This window comes from Equus quagga, chromosome 17, assembly GCF_021613505.1.
Source record: "Equus quagga isolate Etosha38 chromosome 17, UCLA_HA_Equagga_1.0, whole genome shotgun sequence".
NCBI classification, from domain to species: Eukaryota; Metazoa; Chordata; class Mammalia; order Perissodactyla; family Equidae; genus Equus; species Equus quagga.
The window spans coordinates 7224058-7248226 of record NC_060283.1 but is presented as its reverse complement, the minus strand read 5'-3'; the positions used below and the strand labels follow the sequence as shown (position 1 = coordinate 7248226).

The window sequence follows — 24169 nt, the reverse complement described above, 5'->3', positions numbered from 1 at the left end:
ACCTTGCTCAGGCCGCTGATGGTGCAGCACTGGGAGACGGAGGTGATGTTGTGTCGGTAGCCACTGGCCACCAGCACGGAGTAGCGGGAAGGAAACGCACTGGACTCGCAGTGGCCCACACAAGCCTGTGCCACATGGGAGCCCTGGCAGGTGCCTTGGCGGTCACTTCGCACCGTCACGTTGAAGGCTAGAAGGAGACAGGCAAGTGGTAGACAGTGCCTCTGCGAAGGCTCGCCCAGCTCTGTTGCCCGAACCACATGGAGGGTGCTACCTGCCCCTTGGTCTAGTCCATCAGCTAACTGCACCCACCCAGCTCTCTGCTCCCAGGGTTACTCACGGTGCAAGTGGCAGCCTGGGATGGCCACCTGCCGACCCTGGCCTTCAGTGACTGCCAGGACCAGCAACCAGAGGAGCAGGGTTTGGGGGGACGCCATGGGCATCTGAAACACAGCGGGCAGACAGACGTCTCTAGATGGGTGTGCAGGTGGGAGGGCGAGTTCTTTAAACACCGCATGCCTCCAGGTGAATGAGCCTGGCTAGGTTGGTCTTTCTGAGTTCTGTGAGTGGAGCTGTCTTTTCCCTGTGTCTGCCTTTGGGTGCGTGTGTGTGTCTGCCTGTGAGTGTCTCTCTGGATGGGTCTGAGTGTGAGCAGCTGTCTCTGGATGTGACTTGTGTGTCAGCCCACTGCACTGATTCTCCCCCGGAATTTCTCCCACCATCTGGAGCACTAACCTCCGTCTCCCTCCAGCTGCCCCTTCTTGGCCTGCAGGACCCTCATCCACAGTGCCGAGGCCCTCCCAGGGCTCCCCTTGCCTCAGGGGCCTTACCACTTCCAAGGCCCAGGAACCGAGTGATGGCTTGCTGAGTGGGTCCTCGCGCCTACTGCTGGTCTCCAGACGGTGCGGGCTCTCCGGATTTTTATTTGCCAGCATCCTGGAGCCACGCCCTCTTGGAGATCGGCTTTCAGGCCTGCCTCCCTGCAGAGGCCTCGAGCAGTCCCACCTGGGAGATCTAGCTCTTCTCTGAGGTGTGGTCCTCAGAGAGCCGCCTCTGCTGCTTTCTGCTTCCCTTGTGTCCAAAAGCTGCCCAAGGGCCAGGGCTAGGGCAAGTGAGGTGTGGAGAAAAGTCCAGGAGCTGGTGGGGTGAGCGGCTAGAGTGCAGTTGGGGAGAGAGGGCTGGAGACTGGGCTGAGTGGTGGCCACATGGGTTCTCTTCTTTGCTCCGTGACCTCGGGCAGGCCACTCCCCTGTCCAGGGCCTTGCCACCCCACCCTTAAAACTACTAAAGTCAACTCTGCCTGTCTCTTTTATCCACCGCAGAGGAAACGGGTCGGGGAGGAGATTCTTATGGACGAGGGAAATGACACCAGGGCAGTTTCTGGAAATGCGCTTGGTGGCAGAGCCAGGGGGTGATGGGGGTCCTAAGTCCACTTCAGAGCTTCACTTTCACTGTCAAGTGGATGACTTCTCATCCTGGGGTCAGCTACAGAGTGGGGCTCCCCCTAGTCCCTGGAATAACAGGGACCTGATTCCTGGAAGAGCCTGAAGCTGTCAACCCCAGCAAAGAGCATTGTTTAGTTTAGCTGTGGCTCTGGCTTTTTACAGGTGAGGCAACTAAGGCTGAGAGAAGGAAAGTTACTAAACGTCACACAGCTAGTTAATGTCAGGGCTGATTTGGAACCCAAATCTCCTGCTCTCCGTACATGGTGCTAAATTACACTTGGGGCAAGAACATGGCCAGCTGGAAAAAGACCCCTAGTCAGCAGTAGCCGCAGGGGCTGGGGCAGGGTGGAGATACGAAGGAAGTCTGTGGTGATTTGGCCCCCACCCCCCAGGGCCACTGCCTTGCTGACCCGCTCAGAAAGGCAGAGCCAGCCACACAGACTGCCAGATCTGGAAGGCAGTTGGGAGCTCATCGAATCCTACCCCTTCATTTTCTAGATGAGAAAATAGGAAGCAGAGACAAAAGCGACTTTGCCAAGGCTTCACTGTAAACTAGTCAGAGTCAGAATGGACTCAGATCTCCAGATCAGGGAGTTCCCTCTCAGCAGCTTTGTAAACAGGCCGTGTTTGGGACAGGAGGGCAAAGGCTGTACACGCAACTTGTCCCAGTCCTCACATGTGACAGCGTCCCCTTGGGCCCCCCTCCCCTCAGGTCCTGGGCCCTTCCACAGCAGCAGCCCACCTCTTCTCTTCTCCCCACCCAAGGTAAAGGCAGTGAAATAAGGGGATTCCAAGGACCTCAGCAGTCCCGTCCCAGCTCTTCCACTCATCACAGGAACCTTCCAGTATCTGACAGATAATCAGCTTTGTTTAAAGACTAGGGTGACAAGGGCTCATAACCTCACAAGGTGGCCCATTCTAATACTGGACATCTCTAACAGTTAAAAAGTGATTTCTTTGTTCTGAGCTAAAATGAGTTTCCCTAACTCCCGTCTGTGATTGTGGTCCTCTGTGGCTGCACAACCCAAGTCTAATCCATCTGTCCCAGGTCAGCCCTCCGGTTACATGAAGACAGCGCTCAGGTGCCCTGGTCTCCAGGGACCTTAACCTGGACAGACTGCCAGTGAGTCTGATAAGCTAATCTGCACTGCTGTCAAAAGTCAGAGGGGTGGGTGGGAAGCATTTATCTACTGAGAGGCTGCACTTGGGGGCCAAACTGGGTGGGCTGGGGAGAGATTCCCTGAGGATCAGCAGGGCTCAGGACAGTAAGTCCTACAAGACCCCATTCCATAACCCCTGGCAGAGGAGTTTAGGGTTTGAGGTCAGGTACAGACGCCACCCTCCAAAGCATCCTGTCAACAATGACCAGGTAGACCCAGGGGAGGTTTCGGGCATTGCTTCCCTGGTCTTGAGGAAGAGTTTGCTCTCCCTCACTCTCTTTACTTCACTAAACTCAGTCAATAACTCTTCATAAATAATTTATTGTCTTTAGGATCCTAAGTGCTGAAGACAAAAGGCCTAAACTGGCCCTCAGAGCAGTACAATTCTCAGACTAGAGCATTTTAGAAAGTTCCGTTCTTTTCTTAGTGTTTTAAGTTGAAAAAAACATTCCACTGTAAAGGGGAAAAGGACAGGACAAACCCGGAAGAAGACTCAGGGAATGTGGGGCCCTCATTCCCCAGGACTGGAATGTCAGAAGCAGAGGAGGGAGTGAGAGGAGCCCCTGCGAGAGGTACTCCTCCCACGGCTGCATATGGAAGGCTCACTGGCTGCTCTTCCTGAAGAAGTACCGAAACGGGAAGAGCGAGCTGCAGGAAGGAGAGCAGAGCAGGCTGAGACTCTAGACGTCCCTTCCCCTCTCCCAGTCCCATTAAGGCTCCATTAGCTAGGGCACTTTGGCTCTGGGGAACCACTGAGTGGAAACTCAAGTCTGGAACAGTGCTGGAGAAGGTACCCAAATTAGATCACACTCAAGAGGAGGAATGGAGAAGGAGAATTGCAACGGGATGGCTGAGCTCTAGACAGATAAAGAGATTTGTTGACTGTCCTCTGCCAAAAGCACTCTGAAGACAGCCTAGATTCAGAGGGGAGAATGGAAGCATTTTGGTAACAAATCATCTGAATGACCCAAGTACAATAAGACAAGCCTCTGTCTGAGCAGCACTTATGGAGCCAGGCCCGACGCTGGGAACATCGGGGTGGGCTGGGCGGTGCGAAAACGAACAAGACACAGTCTTCACTAAACTCAGTTAGGGCCCTTGTGCTCAATCTCATCCCCATCATCTGTCCTGGACAAAGAGAGATTATGCAGTGTTCTGCTTTATTCTCTATTCTAGAGTCCCTGAGAGACTCAGCGAGGCACACTCTGGAGCTAGATCTCTCCGAGTCTCAGTTTGCTGGCAGGAGAGAAGTCTGTCCTACCTTAGAAACCCAAAGAAGCCACTGGTTCCCAGCTCTGTGGGTCCTTCAGGTGGAGGTGGATTGTTCTGCGGCACTGGTGGGACAATCTGCCCTGCTACGCTATCTCCACACTTAGAATCTGCAAGGAGAACACTCAGGCAGGGAAGAGGTGTTAGTCCGTGGGCTACTTTCATGTGAGCAGGAGGCAGGACCCCTGGCCTGAGCCAAGGGCAGCCTCACCCCAGGATTTGTTTGAAGCCAGGTGATCTGTTTGTTCTGACCTTCCCAATTTCATCTCGGCTCAGTAAGATGCTATTCTGTCCTTGGAGTATTTTCAAAGTGAGGCCCCTGAGATTTTTATACTGCTCAAGTCCCAGCCGCCCACCACGGCTGGTGTGTCTTCACATGGAATGACAGCTTGCTGAAGAACGCACATGCTCACAGCCCTGCATCTGCGACAACTGCAGTCCACGCTGTACCCTCACGCTGGGTGAAAGATCAGCACGTTGGAAGGGCAACCTTGACACGCATTTCCAGCCCTGCCGAGCACTGACTGCGCCTTCAATACTAACACTAACGCCCAGAAGGGAAGAAGGAAGACGGCTTCCCAGAGATCGTTCTCCAGCAAGACAGAAAAGTGAAACACATCCCTCCCGACTTTTCTGTAAAACTTATCACCCCACAGGAAAATGTTCTGAAACAGTGGAAGCATCTGTTTCACTATCAGCAGCATAGGAAGGACGTGCATCGCCTCCCTTCACTCCTCTTGGGGGCCAGGGGGCTTCTGTTACTCGAGGGCAGGCCCCCAGACCAGAGGATGGCCAACAGGCACCTCCATGGGAGCAGGGCGCCTCACCTGCTGAGCATGCGCAGACTCAGAGCTCTGTGCTTCTCTGCTCATAGAGAACTAAAGGCGACAGGACGATCATTAAAGGAGAATAAATATGAACTTCCCAGAACCTACCCTGGTCCTGGACATTGGTGATATCAAATGCTGGAGTCTCCTGCCATTCCTGCTGGGTTTTTCTTTCCCTGTTCTGATAAAAAGAGGACCAAGGAAAGTTTTTTTTAAAAATTTTTTTAAATTTTTATTTATTTATTTATTTTTATTGAGTTAATGATAGGTTACAATCTTGTGTGATTTCAGTTGTACATTAATGTTTGTCATTCGTGTTGTAGGTGCACCATTTCCCAAGAAAAGTTTTAAACTTTACTCCTACACGGCTTGGTGGTCTGAATGCTATTTCCTGGTGAACTGATTTCATATCAGTGCTAGGGCCTGGCTTCCGACCACCCAGGCAGAGTCTATATTTCCTTCTACAGGACTGTCCTTTTTCCATTCCAGCTTCCTAATCACTGCCTCCTCTAAAATCATAAGATTTAAGAGCTGAGAACAAAACAAGCTAGGTTTAATTTACCATTTCATGTTACTGAGTGCCAACTATTAGTAAGGACAGAATATTGAGCTTTCAGAAATCAGGAGAACCTTAACTTTACCTCGGAGAAATGTATAACCTAGTGGTAAACTAAGTATTATAAGACAGTGTGATAAGACTACCCCACAAGTGGTTGCTGAGGAGGACGTAAATAGAGTGGGTGGCAGTCAGTCAAGGAAGACTTCAAAGGCAAAGTGCTATTTGAAGGCGGCCTTGCTGGATGAGTGGGGTTTCGTCATAACAGGGGCGAGGAGATGGTCAGAGAGCAGGGCATTCCAGACAGGGACTTGATGTACAAAGGCACAGTGCCATTAATGAGTCAATATGATCAGCATGGCTAGAGCTGGGGCAGTGGACAAATAACTATGGCATAAGCAGCCAGCACACCACAACGCAATCTTGTTATTTCTCCCTGTGCTGCCCCTTTATAGAATTTCCTTTGTACTTTGATGGGGACGTCCTACAACCAGGTTCCAAGCCCACAACATTGCCAGTGGACAACCTGATAGTCAGAAACATGGTTCATATATTTTCTTTGGAAATCTCTGCCACGTGGACACTGCTCTCCCCCAGGCAGAACCCAAAGGCCTGACTACCCAGCAGTGCTGGAGAGTTCCTTGAGCCATTTTGCTGGTGAAGAATTCCATAGCAAGGGGCTGCAGACTGTCAAGGTGGGTCTGGGAGGCAGAGGCATGGCAAGCCCCTAAGAAAGTTAGGACGTAGCCCCATCCTAAGCATAAGCTGATATTTCTGAGATAAGCTTCTCCACAAGCCCTCAAATGCCAGACTATCTAGGTAGCTACCTAAGTCATATTCCTGTAAATGTGAAAGGGAACTCTGGGGAGGAAGACCATCTCTCACCTCTTCTGGACAGGATGGAGATGGAATTTAGAGGGCCCAGTTCTGATTTCTAGCTTGAGAGAATGATTCTTACAAATTTAATGAAACTATGGTTTGGGGCTTAAATCCTGCTGCATTGAATGCATCTATTAGGGTCGGTAGTGGGGACCAGAAGGGCAAAGACCCTAGGGCAGAAGTAAAGCCTACCTCTGAACCACGGAGACTCCACTCACAAGACAGTCTAGCTTTGTGCTCTCCTGAAATCTTGAGAGAGGTCTTCTCAGGCAAATGTCAGAGGTCAGGAAAAACATTACAGCCTGAAATAAGACTGATGTCCATCTAGGGGACATAATACCCTGAAAACCTGATGCAAGGTTGTCCTCTGTACGTTCAGGGCCGGATCTGCATAGAAGTGCAGTTCAAGCAGAGGCAGCAAAAAAAAGCTATGCGCATGGCAGTCTGTTTCACTTCTGGACCATTCGTCTGTTCTCTCCCATTTTTTATCTTCCAAAGTCTGGATCTCTAGGTCTGGGACCTGAAGTAACAAAAGGAATGGGTCTGCCCTTCCTTCTCATTCTCTCCAAACACCTCTTATGAAACAGAGACCTTATTCAGATATGTGCTGTACTCTTCTGAGCTTTCCCCACACGGGCTCCCAATGTGTTCAGACGTGCACAATCCACACTTACTGTGATCCTGCACCCTAACCTTCCCCAAAGGGGAGAGGAAATATTAAGCATTGGCCCATAGGAGCAAATTCAATTCTTCCAGCTCAAGTGAGCTATACTGAGAGTCACTGTGATCATTTCAATTTAGGAGAAATCCTCTCTCCGGGAACAGGGTCTACAATGGAGACCGTCTTTGGGCTTTGAGTCAAAATCAATAAACATGTTCTTTTTAGGTTTTTTTTGCTCAGAGTGTTTTCTAAACCCAGTATCAGGTTGGAAAGGTAATTATGTTGAGTAAGAAACTGTGGGTACTGTTCTTAAGGGAGATGATGTGTCAGACTAAGAATAGGAAGGTACGAAGGGTAGAGAGTGAGGGAAATGTTCCTTTAATAGTAATTATCTCGGTTGTATAAAGCGTCTTTGTTCTCCAGAGCTCCACGCACTCCTCTTGTACTTTCTCATTTCTTCTTCTTGCCTCTCTGAAGGATGGGAGTATAGAAGAGGGCAACCAACTGCCTAAAATCACTCTGTGGGCCAGCTGGCAACGGCACAACAGGGCCCTAGACCCTGCCCTTGCCCACAGAGGCAGAGGCGTGAGTCCCTGAGGATTCACTCTCCTCCCAGAGAAACAGTAAGCTCCTGGAAAGAAACCAGGCTTTACACGTTTGGGTGCCCCCAGCACCTAACACAATGCCTGTGACCAGGAGACAGAATAATCATTTAGAAATGACAATCACTTCACTTGTCTACTTAAAAATGTTTGAGGGAATTCCTGTCATCTTGGACGTTGCCTTAAGGCCTTTCGTGATCCAGCCTGTGCTGACCTCTCCAGTAACACTTCCCAGCCCTGTGCTCTAAGCTCCAGGAGCACTGGCACTTTGCAGTCACCAAAAGCACTGCCCTCTTTCCTCCTGGCTTGAGTTCTCTGAGCTACCCTGGGAACCCTCCCTCACATCCACCTGATCTGGGCGAGGTTCTCCTTTGTACCCTGCGCTTCCTTTATTCTGCACACAGCACATCCATCAGCAATTTTACACTGCCTAGCTTTACACTGTTGGCGTTTTCAGAGGACAGCATGATATCGCCAGCACTTGGCACATGGTAGACACTCAATGAAAGTTCGTTGAATGAACGCAGACGTAAATGTTGGCTTGATACCTGTTCATGTTATGGGTCCTGGGAAGGTGATGGAGGTGAGTTGTGAGCATCTGGATACTTAAGGTCAGGGCTACTTTGGAGAAATAGAAGAGAAGTAGGAAAAAGGCACAAATAACAGCTATTTCAAGAGGGGAGGGGAAAAAGGGCACTATTTTAGACACTACTGTGGAAAAGAAGCCTCGAAATGGATGAGTAGCAGATATATGAATATCTATATGGAGAAGAGACTTCACAGATGAAATCAAACACTATTGGGGCCAGCCCATCGCTGCTCTAAATGAAGTTTTCTCTCACCAGCGTCCTGTACTGATACAGGCCTAGCTCGTCTGTAAAAACCAGATGTTCCCAGACTCAGACCCCAGAGCACATGAAGGCAAAACGGTTTCTAAAGAGAAAGTTCTAGGGCCGGCCCAGTGGCGCAGTGGTTAAGTTCACACGTTCGCCTTCGGCGGCCCGGGGTTCGCTGGTTCGGATCCCGGGTGCAGACATGGCACCGCTTGGCAAGCCATGCTGTGGCAGGCGTCCCACATATAAAGTAGAGGAAGATGGGCACGGATGTGAGCTCAGGGCCAGTCTTCCTCAGCAAAAAGAGGAGGATTGGTGGCAGAAATTAGCTCAGGGCTAATCTTCCTCAAAAAACAAAAAAGAGAGAGAGAGAACAAATGAGAGAAAATTCTATACTGACTCCCACTTCAATTCAACAGACCTATTTTCTTATCTCAACTGCCGAGTACAAGAAGTAGCTTTTTGGGGCTGCCCTACTGGCACAGCGGTTAAGTTCACACGTTCCACTTCGGCAGCTCGGGGTTCGTCCGTTTGGATCCCAGGTGCAGACACGGCACTGCTTGGCAAGCCATGCTGTGGTAGGCGTCCCACATATAAAGTAGAGGAAGATGGGCACGGATGTGAGCTCAGGGCCAGCCTTCCTCAGCAAAAAGAGGAGGATTGGCAGCAGCTGTTAGCTCAAAAAAAAAAAAAGAAGTAGCTTTTTAAGCTGAGAAGAGAAGACCTTTTAACAAGAGAATTCATTGATGTGTGTATTACACAGGCACTTTGGGGACAGTTGTGGCAAAGGTGGAATGGGTGAATGCTGTTCTGCAGACAGTGAAACCTGAGAATGAGTTCAGTCAATTCAGTCTGTACTTAGGACCAAGATGTGCTGGTAACAGGAATCCTGACTTGCAACAGAGCGGGAACAGCCAAGAGCCTCGAAGCCTCTATTTTGGTGCTTACCCTTCTGGTTTCCATAGGGGGCTTCTTTTTGCTGGAGTCTTGGCTGGAAGTCCCCATCTTGGCCCTGTGGTAGGAGGAAAAAATCCTAGGAAATGTTACTGGCAGCAGCAACATCACCACATTCAAGCAAACATGGCCCAAATGAATATTTCAGCAGGTTGGCTATTTTTATACCACTCCTGGCATGCAGAATAAGTCTGTAGCCAAATTCTCTTTGGGTGCTGCTTTAGTTCACGGTAGAATCCCAATTTGAGACATTTAGGAATCTAGGGGCTGAGAAAGGGAGAATACGACTTACAGCAGGTATCAGATTTTGAAATTCTTCACTACGTATCACGACCCAGAGGAAGGAAAGATGTGAGGCCTCGTCTCCATGGAAAATTCAGTCAAATGGAACCAAGCCAAGTTTCACAGCTCCAAGTACCCTCACATTCCACCTGGTTAGGAAAGGCGTTTCCTCCCTCTTCCGTGACACGTGCAATCAGAAAGTGTAGGGGTCAGCTCCCCCGTGGTCTACCCTCGCCGCTCCTGGATGTCTCAGGACCCACACAGTCCCAGGAAAAGAGCAGCTGCTGTCTGTGAACCTGGGCTGAAAGCACGTTGGGCTGGGAGCAAACCACACCCTGGATTATTCCAGCAGCCCTCTCTGGGTGCTAACGAGAATCACTGAGTTGTCTTACTGACTCATTCTGTCTCTGACAGAGAATCAAAAGAAGAAAATAAGTAGCCTCCACAATAGCAACTTCAAAATGTTAGGGATGTGCTCAATACTCCCCTAATATTGCAGCAGCTCACTCAATAATTGATACATACACTCTCGCAGACATTTACATTTTAGCCTGGACTACCCCTTAAGGTAGAGTTCCAAAAGCTTACTGCACACTAGGTAAAATAGAATTATATTTTATTTGTTCTCAAGCTCTTGAGGGTTTCTCTAGATTCTTGTATAATATTCTGGGACTTGAGTCTTGTGCCTTCTGACTGTGTTTTCTGGTAGTACGACCACAGTAAGTACTCACTGAATAAGGGTTGGATTCAATTGTATAGATCTGATCACATTGCCTCTCAGCCTTCACCTTGATGAGCAGAAGAATCCTGCCTTGCTGAGGAGGGGACTGTGTTCAGGTTACATGACAAATACCAACTTGCTTCCTTCCCTTAGTCCACCCACTGGACGAGGCAGGTACCAATAAAGCCCCGAGAGAGAAAATGACTTGCCCAAGGACGAGATCAACCAGCAGCAAGAGCTGGCAAAGCCAACTGGGGTGCAGGATTTAGGCTCTCTCCCAACACCACTGACCTGTCCAGTCCTGGCCTGCCGGGGGAGCTGGGCACTTGCACGCGTTTTCGTTTCCTCATCATGGCTCCTGCTGCTTTCCTCTCAGGAAGGACCTGCAGAAAGAACCAGATTCCTGTGACTCCCCCTCTTCCAGAGTTGCTCACAGTTCATGAGGGCACAGTGAACACGACTCCCCTTAAACTCATCTGTAAATTGCCAAAGGTAACTTTTAACACCAGCTTTGCAGGTAAGGCTAGACCATTCTGTTAGAGATAGGCTCAGAAATCTAGCCAAGGGGAAAACGACGGTCTCAAGTAGACAATTCTGACTGGCCCTGGGCAGCAACCAAGGGGCAAAGTAAGAGGAAGAGATGAGAAAAGGACTTTTTGGACAACAAGAGGCAATAAAGGCAATTTTCATTTTGTACAGAAAAGGCAAACTTACCAACCCAAGAGGACAGTCGTTTACTGGTTTCCCTACAATAGGAAATTTGAATGTCATTATGGACCAAGGCTGTTTCACCTGGCTTTCTGGCTACCATCTACTTCTCAGAACTGGGCCTCAACCTGTGTATGCCCTTCTCCCTTCTGCCTGGTACCACTTTTCCTAGAAATACAGTGTCTTCAAACTCTCTTCCTCCCCTATTTTAGAACTATTGTCATCTACAATCTGAAAAGGGTTTGATTTGCACTGTAGTCTAAAGATATGCCACTTAAAAGGGGAGGATCCCTCAGGGCTGGCTTGGTGGCACAGCGGTTAAGTTCATGCATTCTGCTTCAGCGGCCCAGGGTTCGCTGGTTCACATCCTGGGTGTGGACCTACATACCACTTGTCAAGCCATGCTGTGGCAGGCATCCCACATAAAACAGAGGAAGATGGGCACAGATGTTAGTTCAGGGCCAGTCTTCTTCAGCAAAAAGAGGAGGACTGGCAGCAGATCTTAACTCAGGGCTAATCTTCCTCAAAAAAAAAAGAGAAAAGAAAAAAAGAGGGAGGACCCTACTACAAAAGAAAAAAAGTGGAACTTCCGGCATGTGTGACAAGTGAATTGGGGAGATATTTTGAAGCAAGGCCTTTGCACCCTTTTAAAAATTAAACTGGCAGGTGTCTACTTGTCCCTCTATGAGTAAAAATAGTGATGGTCCTCAGATATTAAAAATTGGGAGATTGAGGGATGCCCTTAAGACACGACTAAGGTGAAAGTCATTGAATACTCTAAGAGGAAGGAAGTATTTCTATAACAGGTCTCTTTCATTGTGTGATTATTCAGTGTCAGACTTTGTGCTTTCCATCTACCAATACTTATAAATTTAAGCCTTTTAACAACTGAGTGAGATAGGTACTATTATTACTTTCCACCATTTCACAAAGGAGGCACAGAAAGATTAAGCAGGAATTAATCTAAGGTCACACAGCTATTAAGTGGCAAAGTCACCAGGATTTGAACCAGGCAGTCTGGCTTGGCGCTTGCTCCTGACCTCTGCACTGTTCAGTGTGGGGGCCCAGGCTGGTGGACCATCTTGCCATACTCAGCTTGCATTGCTAACTCTTGAACATTCAATCTTCCCCTTTTTCTTCTCCACATCCAAACTTCCATCATTCTACTTACCAGGCGACAAGTCTTCATGAATCCATTTCATCTCCACATACAGAGTGAAAACAAATGGATAGGGGACCAAGACAATTTCCCCGTGTTTGAATTTCAGGTGGGCCACTCTCTCCCATCTGCTTTTATCTGGGAAAAGGTGCTAAGGAGTGAGGAAAGAAGTCAGTACAAATCCCCAAGGACTATTTTAGGCATAAGACCCTTTCTTCTTTTCCTGACCTACCCTCCAAACTGCCTATGGGTTTGCTGCTTCCATTTGAATCTACGATGTGAGCTGTAGCTCATTTCCATTTGGAAATGAAAGGATACAAGGAAATACAACGAAGTGTTCTGTAGCAAATGGCTGCAAATTGTCCAAGTTTCCTAAGACCACACGAATAGAATCCTGGAAAAAATATTTGAAGTGACTTTAATACTGTCTAGTCTCAGCCAACCTTTCCATTTATACTTGTCACTGCTTTTCACATACCCTACATACTAGTAAAGCTGAACGATTTGCTGTTCCCTGAAATGACTTCTGTTTCTCCATTTCTATGCTCTCGCACAGCCTGCTCCCTCTGCCTGAAATGCCCTTTCCACCCATCAGCATATGTCCAAATCCTACCTATCCTGTAAGGTACAGTTCAAAAGCCGTCTCCTCCAGAAGGTTTTCCCTGATTCCCCAAGTTGTAATGAACTGTTAGTCTCAAACTTCACAGCAGTTAGCCTCGGGTCTTTACTACATTCCATGCACAGTTTTATTCTCCTTACTGAGAAATCTCCTTGAGGTAGAATATATACCTGATTTATTTTAGCATCCCTTCGATAGTGTCCACCAGAGAGGACGCATAACAGGTCCTCAATAACATATATTGAATAATGAATACTACTGGTACTTATCGACAAATAGTTATTTTGCTTTTGCATAAGTCAAATCTTTTATTCTACTATTAAAATCTTGATTAGTCTCTAATTAACCTATGCCTATTAGTATACAGTAATGAAACAATTTGGGATCATAAAAAGACTACTAGATCTCTGTGGGGGGAAAAACCCTGAATTTCAGCCTTAGCTTTGTCATTTCTCTCTCTAAGCCTTATTTTCCTAATATTTAGGCTCACAGAAGGCAGCAACTGTGTCTTACTTATCTTTGTATTCCCTGTACTAGCACAGTATCTAGCTCGTAATTTTAATAGCTAATATTTATTGAGTAACCACTATAGCTAGTGTTACTGGTTTTATACACATTAATTTAATACTTATAAAACCCCTATGAGCCAGCCCTGGTGGTCTAGTGGTAAGATTCAGCGCTCTCACAACCGCAACCCAGGTTTGTTTCCCAGTCAGAGAACCACACTACCAGTCTGTCGACTGCCATATTGTCATGGCTGCGTGTTGCTGTGATGCTGAAAACTATGCTGCCAGTATTTCAAATTCCAGCAGGGTCACCCATAGTGGACAGGTTTCAGAGGAGTTTCTGGACTAAGACAGACTAGGAAGACAGACCTGGCCACCCACTTCTGAGAAAACCGGCCATGAAAACCCAGGGAACAGCAGCAGAGCATCGTCTGATACAGCACCTGAAGGTAAGAGGATGACACAAAAAGACCGGGCAGGGTTCACCTGGCTGTACACAGGGTCACTAGGAGTCGGAATCCACTCAATGGCACTAACAACAAAAAACCCTATGAGATAGACACTTCCATTATCCCCATTTTACAGATGAGGAAACTGAGACAAAAAGAAGTAAAAAAAACTTATTCAAGATTACACAGCTAGTAATAGTGGAGCCAAGATATGAACCCAGGCAGTGGGGTTCCAGAGTTCACCCTCGTAACCATTCAGCTATACTGCCTATCAGTACGTGTTTTCTAGATGAATGAAAGAGGATGATAACATCTGCCTCAAAAATAATGAGAGTAGGAGAAAGACAAGGTATAAAAAGTGCTTTGAAAACTTTAATATGATTATAAATGTATACAAATGCTCTCTAGCTATCATTCATTGAGCTACTGTGCGCCAGGTGTTGAACACATCTATTTCTAATCCTTACCACAATCTTGAAAACAGGTCTTATTTATCAACCTCAATGACAGGTGAGGAAACAGACTCAGAGAAGGTAGGCAAGTTGCCCAAAGTCGCACTGTGAAGGCAGAACCAGAATTCAAATCTAGGTCTGACTGCCTCTAAAGTCTATGCTCTCTGCACTTTACTATGGTGCCTTGAGCTTTTCTCTGCCCAAATTAACTGATACAAAGTGAAACAAATTCTGCTCTACTCATAATTAAAATAAGCAGAAAATTGTCATGGTCCTATATTAAAATAATTGTTATTTCTGATGTCTCCAAGGTCCTGCAAGATCCTAATGTATCTTTTAACACTTACCTAAAGAGCCACAGGTACCTTTCAGGCTATGACTCAAATTTTTGGTTTCATAGTTTGGGTTTATGTATTTTAATTGTATTTGAATTCTTTGAAATATGGCAGCATATATCTTCATAAATCACAATAGTCATAAATCACCGAGTTGTAAAGTTAGAAGAGAATCAACTAGTTTAAAATTCTCATTTTACAAACGAGGCAATTAAGACCCAGAGAGATAAATGATTTGCCTAGGGTCACATAGCAAATTAATGGCTCAGCCAGGACTGGAATCCAGGGCTAGCCCCCAGAATTCTAACTCCTTGCCCAATGCTTTCACCAATTTACAAAGCTGTCCACCTGCTCAGTCTTCTTGTCGGAGGACCGAAAGCTAGAGGAGGTGGGTAGAAAAGGGTTGAAAATGAAGCGGGACTAAAGCAACTGCAAATGTTTCCAATTAGAATGCAGACACAGCAGCCTTGTCTGTGTATTTACAGTTGAGTTTCCTGAACGTCAAGTACCAGGCAGTGGTTGGGATGGTGAGGTTTCCCAGAGCCCTGGAAGGCGGCAGGGTTTCCCAGAGCCTTGGAAGGCAGCAGTCCTCCGGAAGCTTTCTCTATGCCAGCTGCCACAAAAGAGAGCTGCTCATGGCTGGCAACTCTGGTGGAAACAAAATAACTCTCAGCCTCAAAGGTGCTGACACTTCAAGTAAGAGAACTGAGAAAGGATACAGGCTTTAATTTCCCTGGAAAAACAGTAGTTTCTTTGCAGAGGAAATGCGGCAGGGAGAAGCCGAGTAATCAAGTGGAGGTTGTGACTCAGTTTGTAGGAAATAATTAAAACCTGAATATGGATACATCCTCTGCTTAAAGAATAACTTTCCCAGACGATGTCTGCTTCCTACCTCCAGCTCCTGGACGATGACTTCCTTATCTTGTATCTCTTCCCCTCTAGAAGGTAAACAGACAAGAGATAAGTAAGCCAAAAAGGAAAGCTCTGGAGACAGCAGACTCTACTGTCAGTAGAGCAAAAATGACACTTCCACTGAGCTAAAGAATGCGACTAGGGGGCCGGCCCCGTGGCAGAGTGGTTAAGTTCAGCACTCCGCTTCAGCGGCCCAGGGTTTCGCCGGTTCGAATCCTGGGCTCGGACATGGCACTGCTCATCACGCCACGCTGAGGTGGCGTCCCACGTACCACAAGTAGAAGGACCAACAACTAAAACATATACAACTAGGTACTGGGGGGCTTTGGGGAGAAAAAGGAAAAATAAAACCTTTATAAAAAAGAAGAATGTGAGTAAATAACACTTGCACGTGCTGACCCAGTGCTCGTGGGAGAAGCGATCACCCAGGCGGTGTGGTCGGAGAGTCAGTACAAGGCCCTACCAAACTATCTTCTCCGTTGATCTCCCAAGACCTGCAATTCCCACTGTGAAAGTTAATAGTTTGTCAGACCAGTTGTACTCCAATGTAGTCTGTGGACCCCTAGGGGTCCTCCAGACCCTTGCAAGGGGACTCCAAGGGCAAAACTATTTTCATAATAATATCAAGATGTTTGTCTTTTTCATTGTGTTAACATTTGTAACCATTAGGGCAAAAGCAATGGTGGGCAAAATTCCTGGTGCCTTAGCACAAATCTAGCCATTTGCACTAACCTGTGCTAGCAGTTGTAGTAATCTCTACAGCTGCACAGGAAAAAAATCCAGTTTCCTTTACCATCCTAGAAGAAGCAGTAGAAAACTAATAATTTTATAAAATCTCAACCCTTGAATATATGTCTTTTTAATATATCATGTGATAAAATGGGAAGTATGCATAAAGCACTTCTGCATACGAAAATATGATGGTTGTCTTGAGAAAAAGTACTTGCATGAATGTTTAAGCTGCAAACTGAACTAGCGGCTCTTTTCACGGAATGGTATTTTACCTGAACCATCAGTTGATTGTTATTCAGACCTGGGAATGTGACATTTTCTCAACAATGAACAGTGAGCTTATCACTTCAAGGAAAACAACTGACAGTATTTATTGTCAATGATAAATTTTGGAATTTCAAGCAAAAACCTCAATTTTGGAAACTTCTAACCACCACTGTGAGGTTGACAGCTTCCAAATAGTTCAACATTTTTCTGGTAAGATTCGTAGGTAGTGATATTAGTAAATATGGCTTTTTGATCTTGTTTAATGAAATGTGTCAACATTCGGGACAATCTGCGTAAGTCAGTGGACCAATATTTTCCAAATGACCAATGAAATGTTATCATGTTACAAAATCATCCTAGGTAAACGAGTCATTCAAAGAACAAGCTAGACCAATGGTTTTTAATGTAGCAGAGTTCAAAAAGTTCGCTGATGTAATTTCAGATGTCAGATTGCAACTAACCTTTAAAAAACTACCACGTTCAAAAAAAACCAAAAAACAAAACAACTACCACTTGTCAAGTTTTGATGAGAGTCAAAGAAGAATATGACCTGAGAAGAATATGACCACAATGACCTGAGAAGGCTATTGATATATTCCTGCCTCTCCCAACTCCAAATCCACGTGAGGCTGGATTTTTTTCATATAACTCAATCAAAAAGAAACTCACAACAGACCGAATGCAGAAGCAGATATGATAATCTAGCAGTCTTCTATTAAGCCAAACATTAAGGGGATTTGCAGAAACTTAAAACGATGCCAATCTTCTCATTAATTTTTTTGTTTTGGAAAATGTAGTTATTTTTAATAAAAATGTGTTAACGCTTAATGGATATATTATTACTTTTAAATTAATATATTTTAAAATTGTGGCAAATTATATATAACCTAAAATTTGTCATTTTAATCATTTTTAGGATGCAATTCAGCGATATTAATTACATTCATAATCATAGTGTGCAACCATCACCACCATCTATTTCCAAAGCTTATCTCCCGAGACACAAACACTGTGCTCATTAAGCAATAACTCCCCATTCCCTCCTCCAACCCAGGTCCTAGTGACCTCAAATCTGCTTTCTGTCTCTATGAATTTTCCTGTTCTAATGTTCATACAAGTAGAATCATACAAAATTTATCCTTTTACTGGATTATTTCACTTAGCATAATATTTTCAAGGTTCATCCATGTTGTACATGTAACAGAACTTCATTCCTTTTGCAATTTCCTTTTATGGCTAAATAATATCACATTGTGTATATGTTTATACCACACATATAACCACATTTTGTCTACCCATTCCCCTATTGATGGGCACTTGGGTTGTTTCTACCTTCTGGCTATTGTGAATAATGCTGCCATGCACAGTGTTGTATAAGCAAGTTTGAGGCCCTGTTTTCAGTTCTTTTGGACATATACTTAGGAAGGAAATTGCTGGGTCATATGCTAATTCTATGTTTAACTTTTTGAGGAACTGCCAAACTGTTTTCCATAGCAGCTGTATCATTTTATACTTCCACCAGCAATGGATGAGGGGTCCAATTTCTCCACATCCTTGTCAACATCTGTTATTTTCTTTTATTATAGCCATCCTAGTAGGGTTGTGAAGTGGGGTATCTCATTGTGGTTTTGATTTGCATTTCCCTAGTGACTAATGATATTGAGCCTCTTTTCATGTGCTTACTGGCCACTTGTTTATCTTCTTTGGAGAAATGTCTATTCAAGTCCTTTGTCTATTTTTTAATTGGGTTGTTTATCTTTTTGTTGTTGAATTGTAGTTCTTTATATATTCTGGATATTAAACTCTTATCAGATATATGATTTGCAAATATTTTCTTCCATTTGTGGGTTTCCTTTTCACTCTGTTGATAGTGTCCTTTGATGCACAATTTAAAAAATTTAATGAAGTCCAACTTATCTAATTTATTTTGTTGACTGTGCTTTTGGTGTCTTCTCAGAACCATTTGTTAAAGAGACTATTCTTTCCCCATTGAATGGTCTTGGCATTCTAGTTGAAAATAAATTGGCCATAGATGTAAGGGTTTATTTCTGGGCTCTCAATTCTATTCAATTGGTCTATATGTCTGTCCTGATGCCAGCACCACACTTTCTGATTACTTGTAGCTTTGTAGTAACTTTTTAAATTGGGAAGTGAGTCCTCCAACTTTGTTCTTTTTCAAGATTGTTTTGGCAATTCAGGGTCCCCTGAAGTTCCATATAAATTTTAGGATAAGTTTGTCCATTTTTGTAAAAAATGCCTTCAGGATTTTGATAGGGATTGCATTAAATCTGTAGATCGCTTTGAGTACTGTTGCCATCTTAAGGATACTAAGTCTTTCAAAACGTGAACACAGGATGTCTATTTATTTAGGTCTTCTTTACTTTCTTTTTCTTTTCTTTCTTTTTTTTTTTTTTTTGGAGAAAGATTGGCCCTGAGGTGACATCTATTACCAATCTTCCTCTTTTTTTTTTTCTGTGAGGAAGACTGGCCCTGAGCTAACATGTATTGCCAATCTTCCCCTTTTTGCTTAGGAAGATTGTTGCTGAGCTAACATCTGTGCCAATCTTCCTCTATTTTATGTGGGATGCTGCCATAGAGTGGCTTGATGAGTGCTGCTAGGTCTGCGCTCAGGATCTGAACCCGCAAACACCAGGCCACCAAAGCAGAGCAGAGTGGAGCGAACTCAACCACTACACCCCTCTTTTTAATTTTTTTGGCTTGAGGAATATTGTCACTAACATCTGTGCTAATATCCCTGTTTTGTATGTAGGATGCCACCACAGCATGGCTTGATGAGTGGTGTGTAGGTCCATGCCTGGCATCTGAACCCATGAACCCTGGGCCACAGAAGCCGAGTGCTTGAACTTAACGACTATGCCACCAGGCTTTCAATTTCTTTCAGCAATTTTTTGCAGGTTTCAGTGTGCAAGTCTTGCGCCTCCTTGGTTAAATTTATCGCTAAGCACTCTTTTCTTTTGGATGCTACTGTAAATCGAATTTTTCTTTTCAGATTGTTTGTTGCCAATGTATACAAATACAACTGATTTTTGCATGTTGATTTTGTATCCTGCAACTTTGCTGAATTCATTGATCAGCCCTAACAGTTCTTTTGCAGATTCTTTAGGGTTTTCTACATATAAGATCATGTCATCTGCAAATAGAGATAGTTTCACTTCCTCTCCATTTGTATGCGTTTTATTTCTTTTTCTTGATTAATTGCTCTGGCTAAAACTCCAGTACTATGTTGGACAGAAGTGGTGAAAGTGAGCATCCTTGTCTCCTTCCTGATCTTAAGGGAAAAGTTTTAAGTTCTTCACCGTTAAGTATGATGTTAGCTGTGGGTTTTTCATATCTTGCCTTTATCATGTAGGAGAAGTTCTCCTCTATTCTTAATTTACTGAGTGTTTTTACCATGAAAGGGTGCTGGATTTGGTCAAATGCTTTTTCTGCATCGAGATGAACACGTGTCTTTTTTTCCCTTCATACTATTAATGTCATGTATTTTATTGATTGATTTTTATATACTGTACCATCCTTGCATTTCTGGGGTAAATCCCAGCAATGTGAACAATGCCAATCTTCTCATTATTATTATATTTTTTTAAGATTTTTTTATTTTTCCTTTTTCTCCCCAAAGACCCCCAGTACATAGTTGTGTATTCTTCGTTGTGGGTCCTTCTAGTTGTGGCATGTGGGACGCTGCCTCAGCATGGTTTGATGAGCAGTGTCATGCCCGCGCCCAGGATTCGAACCAACGAAACACTGGGCCGCCTGCAGCGGAGCACGCGAACTTAACCACTTGGCCAAGGGGCCAGCCCCATCATTATTTTTTTTAAAGATATTTTAATAAAATATGTTATTTGTTAACATTTAATGATATATTATTTTTAAATCAATGTGTGTTATTTTAATTTTTCTGTTTTGATTTTTGTATGATAAATATTGACAGGTATAACATAATCAATCAAAAACTCTTTGGGATCCTCAATAATTTTAAGAGTACAAAGGGGTCCTGAGATAAAAAATTTTGACAACCACTGCTCCAAAGGTATGCCACCACTAACTTAGAAACTTACATGAATAATAATACACAGAATATAAAATACCTGGGAAAGAGAGTCCTACAAGGTTCTACTTCAGCCATCCCTTCAGAGAAGGGATGACCTGCGGGAATGCATGAACCTGTGTTTGCAAAGGCTACACTCCTAGTTTTAAAATTACCTTATGCTGTTGCCATATCTGATTTTGAATTTATACACATTGGGTCCTGCATGAAGAAACCTCGTCTCTGGAAACGGGTAGGTGAAGGGTTTTAAACTCATTGCTTCCAAACGATAGCCTAAATAAAGTAGAAATATTACAGAATTATTAAAAACCTAAAGATGGCTCCTTGCGTATGGGAAAAAGAGGCTGCCCCACCTGCAGCATCTCTTCAGGAGTAAAATGTTTAACACTCAGGACCACTGCCTATGTCCCAGGATCAGTTCTGATATGAACCACCCGGACTATTCTCCTACCTGCATGTGGAGAACCCATGGTGTTTTGGGATGATTGCTATACTTGAAGTCAAAAGACCTGAGTTCAAGTTTTGTCATTTACATTATGACCTTGTGCAAATCACTTTTCTTTCATGAGACTAATGATACTAACATCTGATGACTCACAGGGTTTTTTTTGTTGTTAGGATTAAATCTATCCCCCAAATATCTCTTGGATCTATTCTCCTCCTTTGACCCCCCCTTTCTCTGGAACCTAGGCCAAAGTAAAGAGGGCCAAAGTCAAATAATGAAACAATCTAAAGGATGCACCAATAAGTGGCACAATTAGGAAGACCTCCACTATTAATTTTAGGTGAAGTTAAGGACTGAGCACACCTCCCTGCCACAACCAATGCAGCAAATAAGGGTGTGCACTGTTTCCCAGTGGTGCCAAGGAATGCCTTATCTTCCTACCTCTCAACCACTCTCCCTCTTGACTACATGTGAGACTGCTCTGGCCACAAGAGTGCCTACTATCCCTCTAGCACTTACTAGTTTTACTTTTCCTATTTCAGAATCTCTGCCCACTTAAGGTCCTCTCTGTGGGAAACTCAGGAAAGGGGAAAGATGGAAAAAGAAGGATGGCATGTCTCTTCTCCTCCAAAAGGGAATTTGGTACACACCAGAATCAAGCACATTGTGATTTTCTCTGTCACTAGGACTTTTCCATGCCTCTTTTTATTTGTAGAAATAATAAATCCTGCGCTTTCTGTCTCTTCATATGAAAGTTTAAATAAGAAATAAAGACAGTAAGAGTTCCAGTGTTCCTGAGGATCAAAGCTACCCATATACAATGCAAGGTCTTGATTTCAGAGGCAGCTGAGACGGGATAGACAGAACAGGCACAAAGTAAGAATAACTCAGGTTTGAGTCTCAGCTCCAACGTCCCTACTTAGTTTCTCTGGGTCTTGGTTTTCTTATTTGCACAATAATTTGTACAACAACAACTTTTTGTCATGCCCTATTCTAAGAGCCTTATATATATTATCTCACTTAACCCTCACAACAAGCCTATGAGATAAGTAGTCTAAATCTGATAGATGAAGAAACTGAGGCACTGAGATAAAGTAATCTTCCCGTAGGTATGAATACTGGAATTGGGATTCAAACGCAGGCAGCATAAATCCAGACTTGATGCTCTTAACCACTTAGCCACTCTGCTTCCTGCTTATTAGGAAGAAAAAAACAAGATAATGAATATAAAATCATTTCATAAGTACTAAAATATTATACACATATAAAGGACTACTTTCATTAGTCTTTCCTCCATTTTACCCTGATACCATTTCTAATCAGCAGGGAAAACTCTTGTATGGTGGAGTCAAAAATCTATGTGCCCAAAGAATGGAATTTCCCACAATTTCCCAAGTTCAGCTCTGGGTCTGCCAGGAAAGAGCTATCCCAGTGTCTGATCTCGGCTGCCTGGGATTAGAATGACAGGAGGTTGGAGCCAGAGCTGATGAGACTATTTAGACTAGAACTGCAGTCAAAAGTGAAAAGAAAGAGTCGGTGCCAACTGCAAAGTTACCAGAGGGGAAATACTGTTCATATCCTGAGAAAAGACTTGCCGATTCTCCATGCCCGAGGCATAGCAGGAACCCAGGCTAGATCTGATGTGTCTTTGGTGCTAGATGACTTCTCTAAGTAGCAGGGAGCCCACCTGGTGAGACTTAGGTTGCTGCCACAAAAATTTAGCTTTCAGTTATTCAGAGGGTTTTTCTAAAATGCAATCACTTCTCTCCACAGACTGAGGGCTGGGAGCATCAGGGCAAAGGAAATGAAAGACATTTGTTGGAAATGACGATCCAGAGAAGAAACTTCATCTGCTGCACCACAGCTGGCTGTCTGAAAGAAGTGAAAACAGTCCTCTTCTTGCTGGGGCCTGTTCTTGTTAATTGCTGGCTGCCCGTTTCAGAAACAAACATCACACACTAATTACCTCATTTGAAAATAAGGATTAGACAGCATAATCCAAAACAACCACATAGTAGTGGTTCAAAGGTTTCACAAGGTTATTTTCCAACACGAGTACTGCAGTCATGGTGACACTATGTCCTAGTAACTATTATTATGTTGATGGGATCTGGCAGATGAAGGGTCAGACTTTAACCCATTTTCAGGTGATCACAAAACATGATGGCTTTAAAACAAAAGAAGAAAAATTATAGGCAACATGGAATAGTAGGAAAGACATAAGATTTGGAATTGGAGGACCAAGGAGTTGATCCTAGCTCTGCCTCTTATTAATCATTAGACCCTGACCAAGTCACTTAGTCTCTTCACTTCTCAGTTTCTACATATACAAATGGGGATCCCCCCTACCCCTGGAATTGTTGTGCGGATTAAATGAGATAATGCTGTAAATATCACTTCATAAACTCTAGAGGATTATATAAACATTAGCTGTTTTGACAGATTTGAAGAGTTTCTCTTAATGCTTCAGTAGAAAAACAAATTCAGGAGAGGAAAACTGATTAGTTTTAATCTCAGTGCAAAATCCGACAAATCCCAATCAAGAATCTTTCCTTGAAAATTCCCCATAATTAGATTTAAATGACACATAGGCACTGATGTTAGAAAAAGAAAGTTTTCAAGGTTTTAGTAATTTGTTTTGCATACAGAAACATCTGAGTCGGTGCACAGAACCTGAAGAAGCGCTGAATGCTGTATGAAGATAATGATACATATTCACTATTGAGGTGGAAGGAGATGATAACAAGGAAGTACTGTCACTAAACATCTCTGGTGATATTGACGGGAAAATCCTCTACAGTGTTAAAGAATAAAAGAGCTTTCATAAGCATTTGTTCAAAATAGACTTACTGAGCAGATCTAACATGACAGGCTCTACAACCACTAATGAGTATGGGTAACATAATAGGGAAATCCCACTGAAGCTATGAATCCAACATCCAAGTTTTAGACCTGAGATTGAAGACAGATGACCAACTCTCCTTCCACTCTCAAAAGTCCTTGGCTGGTCTCAGAGGTCTGCCTGTTTTTGCTGAAGTAGATTCACTCTCTGAGAGTCTATATTTCCAACGAGAGATTCGTGGTCGTCTATAGCTGGAAGTGCTCTTCGGTTTAGAGAGGACAAGCAGGAAGTGACTTGACCAAAGAAGGAAATGACTTCCACAAGGTCATAAAACTCAGTGTGGAACCAGGTTTAGCTCCCCCAAGACTGTTGATTCCTTTGGCCCAGACATTTTCCATTAAAATACATCATCCAGTCAGTCATTTCACTAAACTGTAACCCTGGTCACTCTCATAACTCTGGATGACTCAAGGCAAAATCAATCTGAGTAC

The 24169-nt window shown here is 44.3% G+C and overlaps 1 protein-coding gene across 3 annotated transcripts in view; it reads right to left on the bottom strand.

Annotated features, from left to right (window-relative positions):
• LOC124228798 (glycoprotein hormone alpha-2) overlaps positions 1–24169 on the bottom strand; it is a 29362-nt gene that overhangs the window by 428 nt on the left and 4765 nt on the right. The window contains exons 2-12 of one of the 3 annotated variants that reach the window (XM_046643677.1): positions 20547–20664; positions 15307–15352; positions 12372–12447; positions 12066–12191; positions 10901–10932; positions 10478–10569; positions 9178–9241; positions 4807–4879; positions 3864–3981; positions 828–3250; positions 50–187 (exon numbers count right to left, since the gene is read on the bottom strand). In XM_046643677.1, coding sequence (XP_046499633.1) covers positions 3205–3250; positions 3864–3981; positions 4807–4879; positions 9178–9241; positions 10478–10569; positions 10901–10932; positions 12066–12191; positions 12372–12447; positions 15307–15352; positions 20547–20647 — 774 coding nt within the window. In that variant the 5' untranslated portion in view covers positions 20648–20664 and the 3' untranslated portion in view covers positions 50–187; positions 828–3204. Of the gene's footprint in view, positions 1–2; positions 188–337; positions 441–827; positions 3251–3863; positions 3982–4806; positions 4880–9177; positions 9242–10477; positions 10570–10900; positions 10933–12065; positions 12205–12371; positions 12448–15306; positions 15353–20546; positions 20665–24169 lie in introns of those variants that run through there. The other 2 variants (XM_046643678.1, XM_046643679.1) reach the window with 2 other exon arrangements.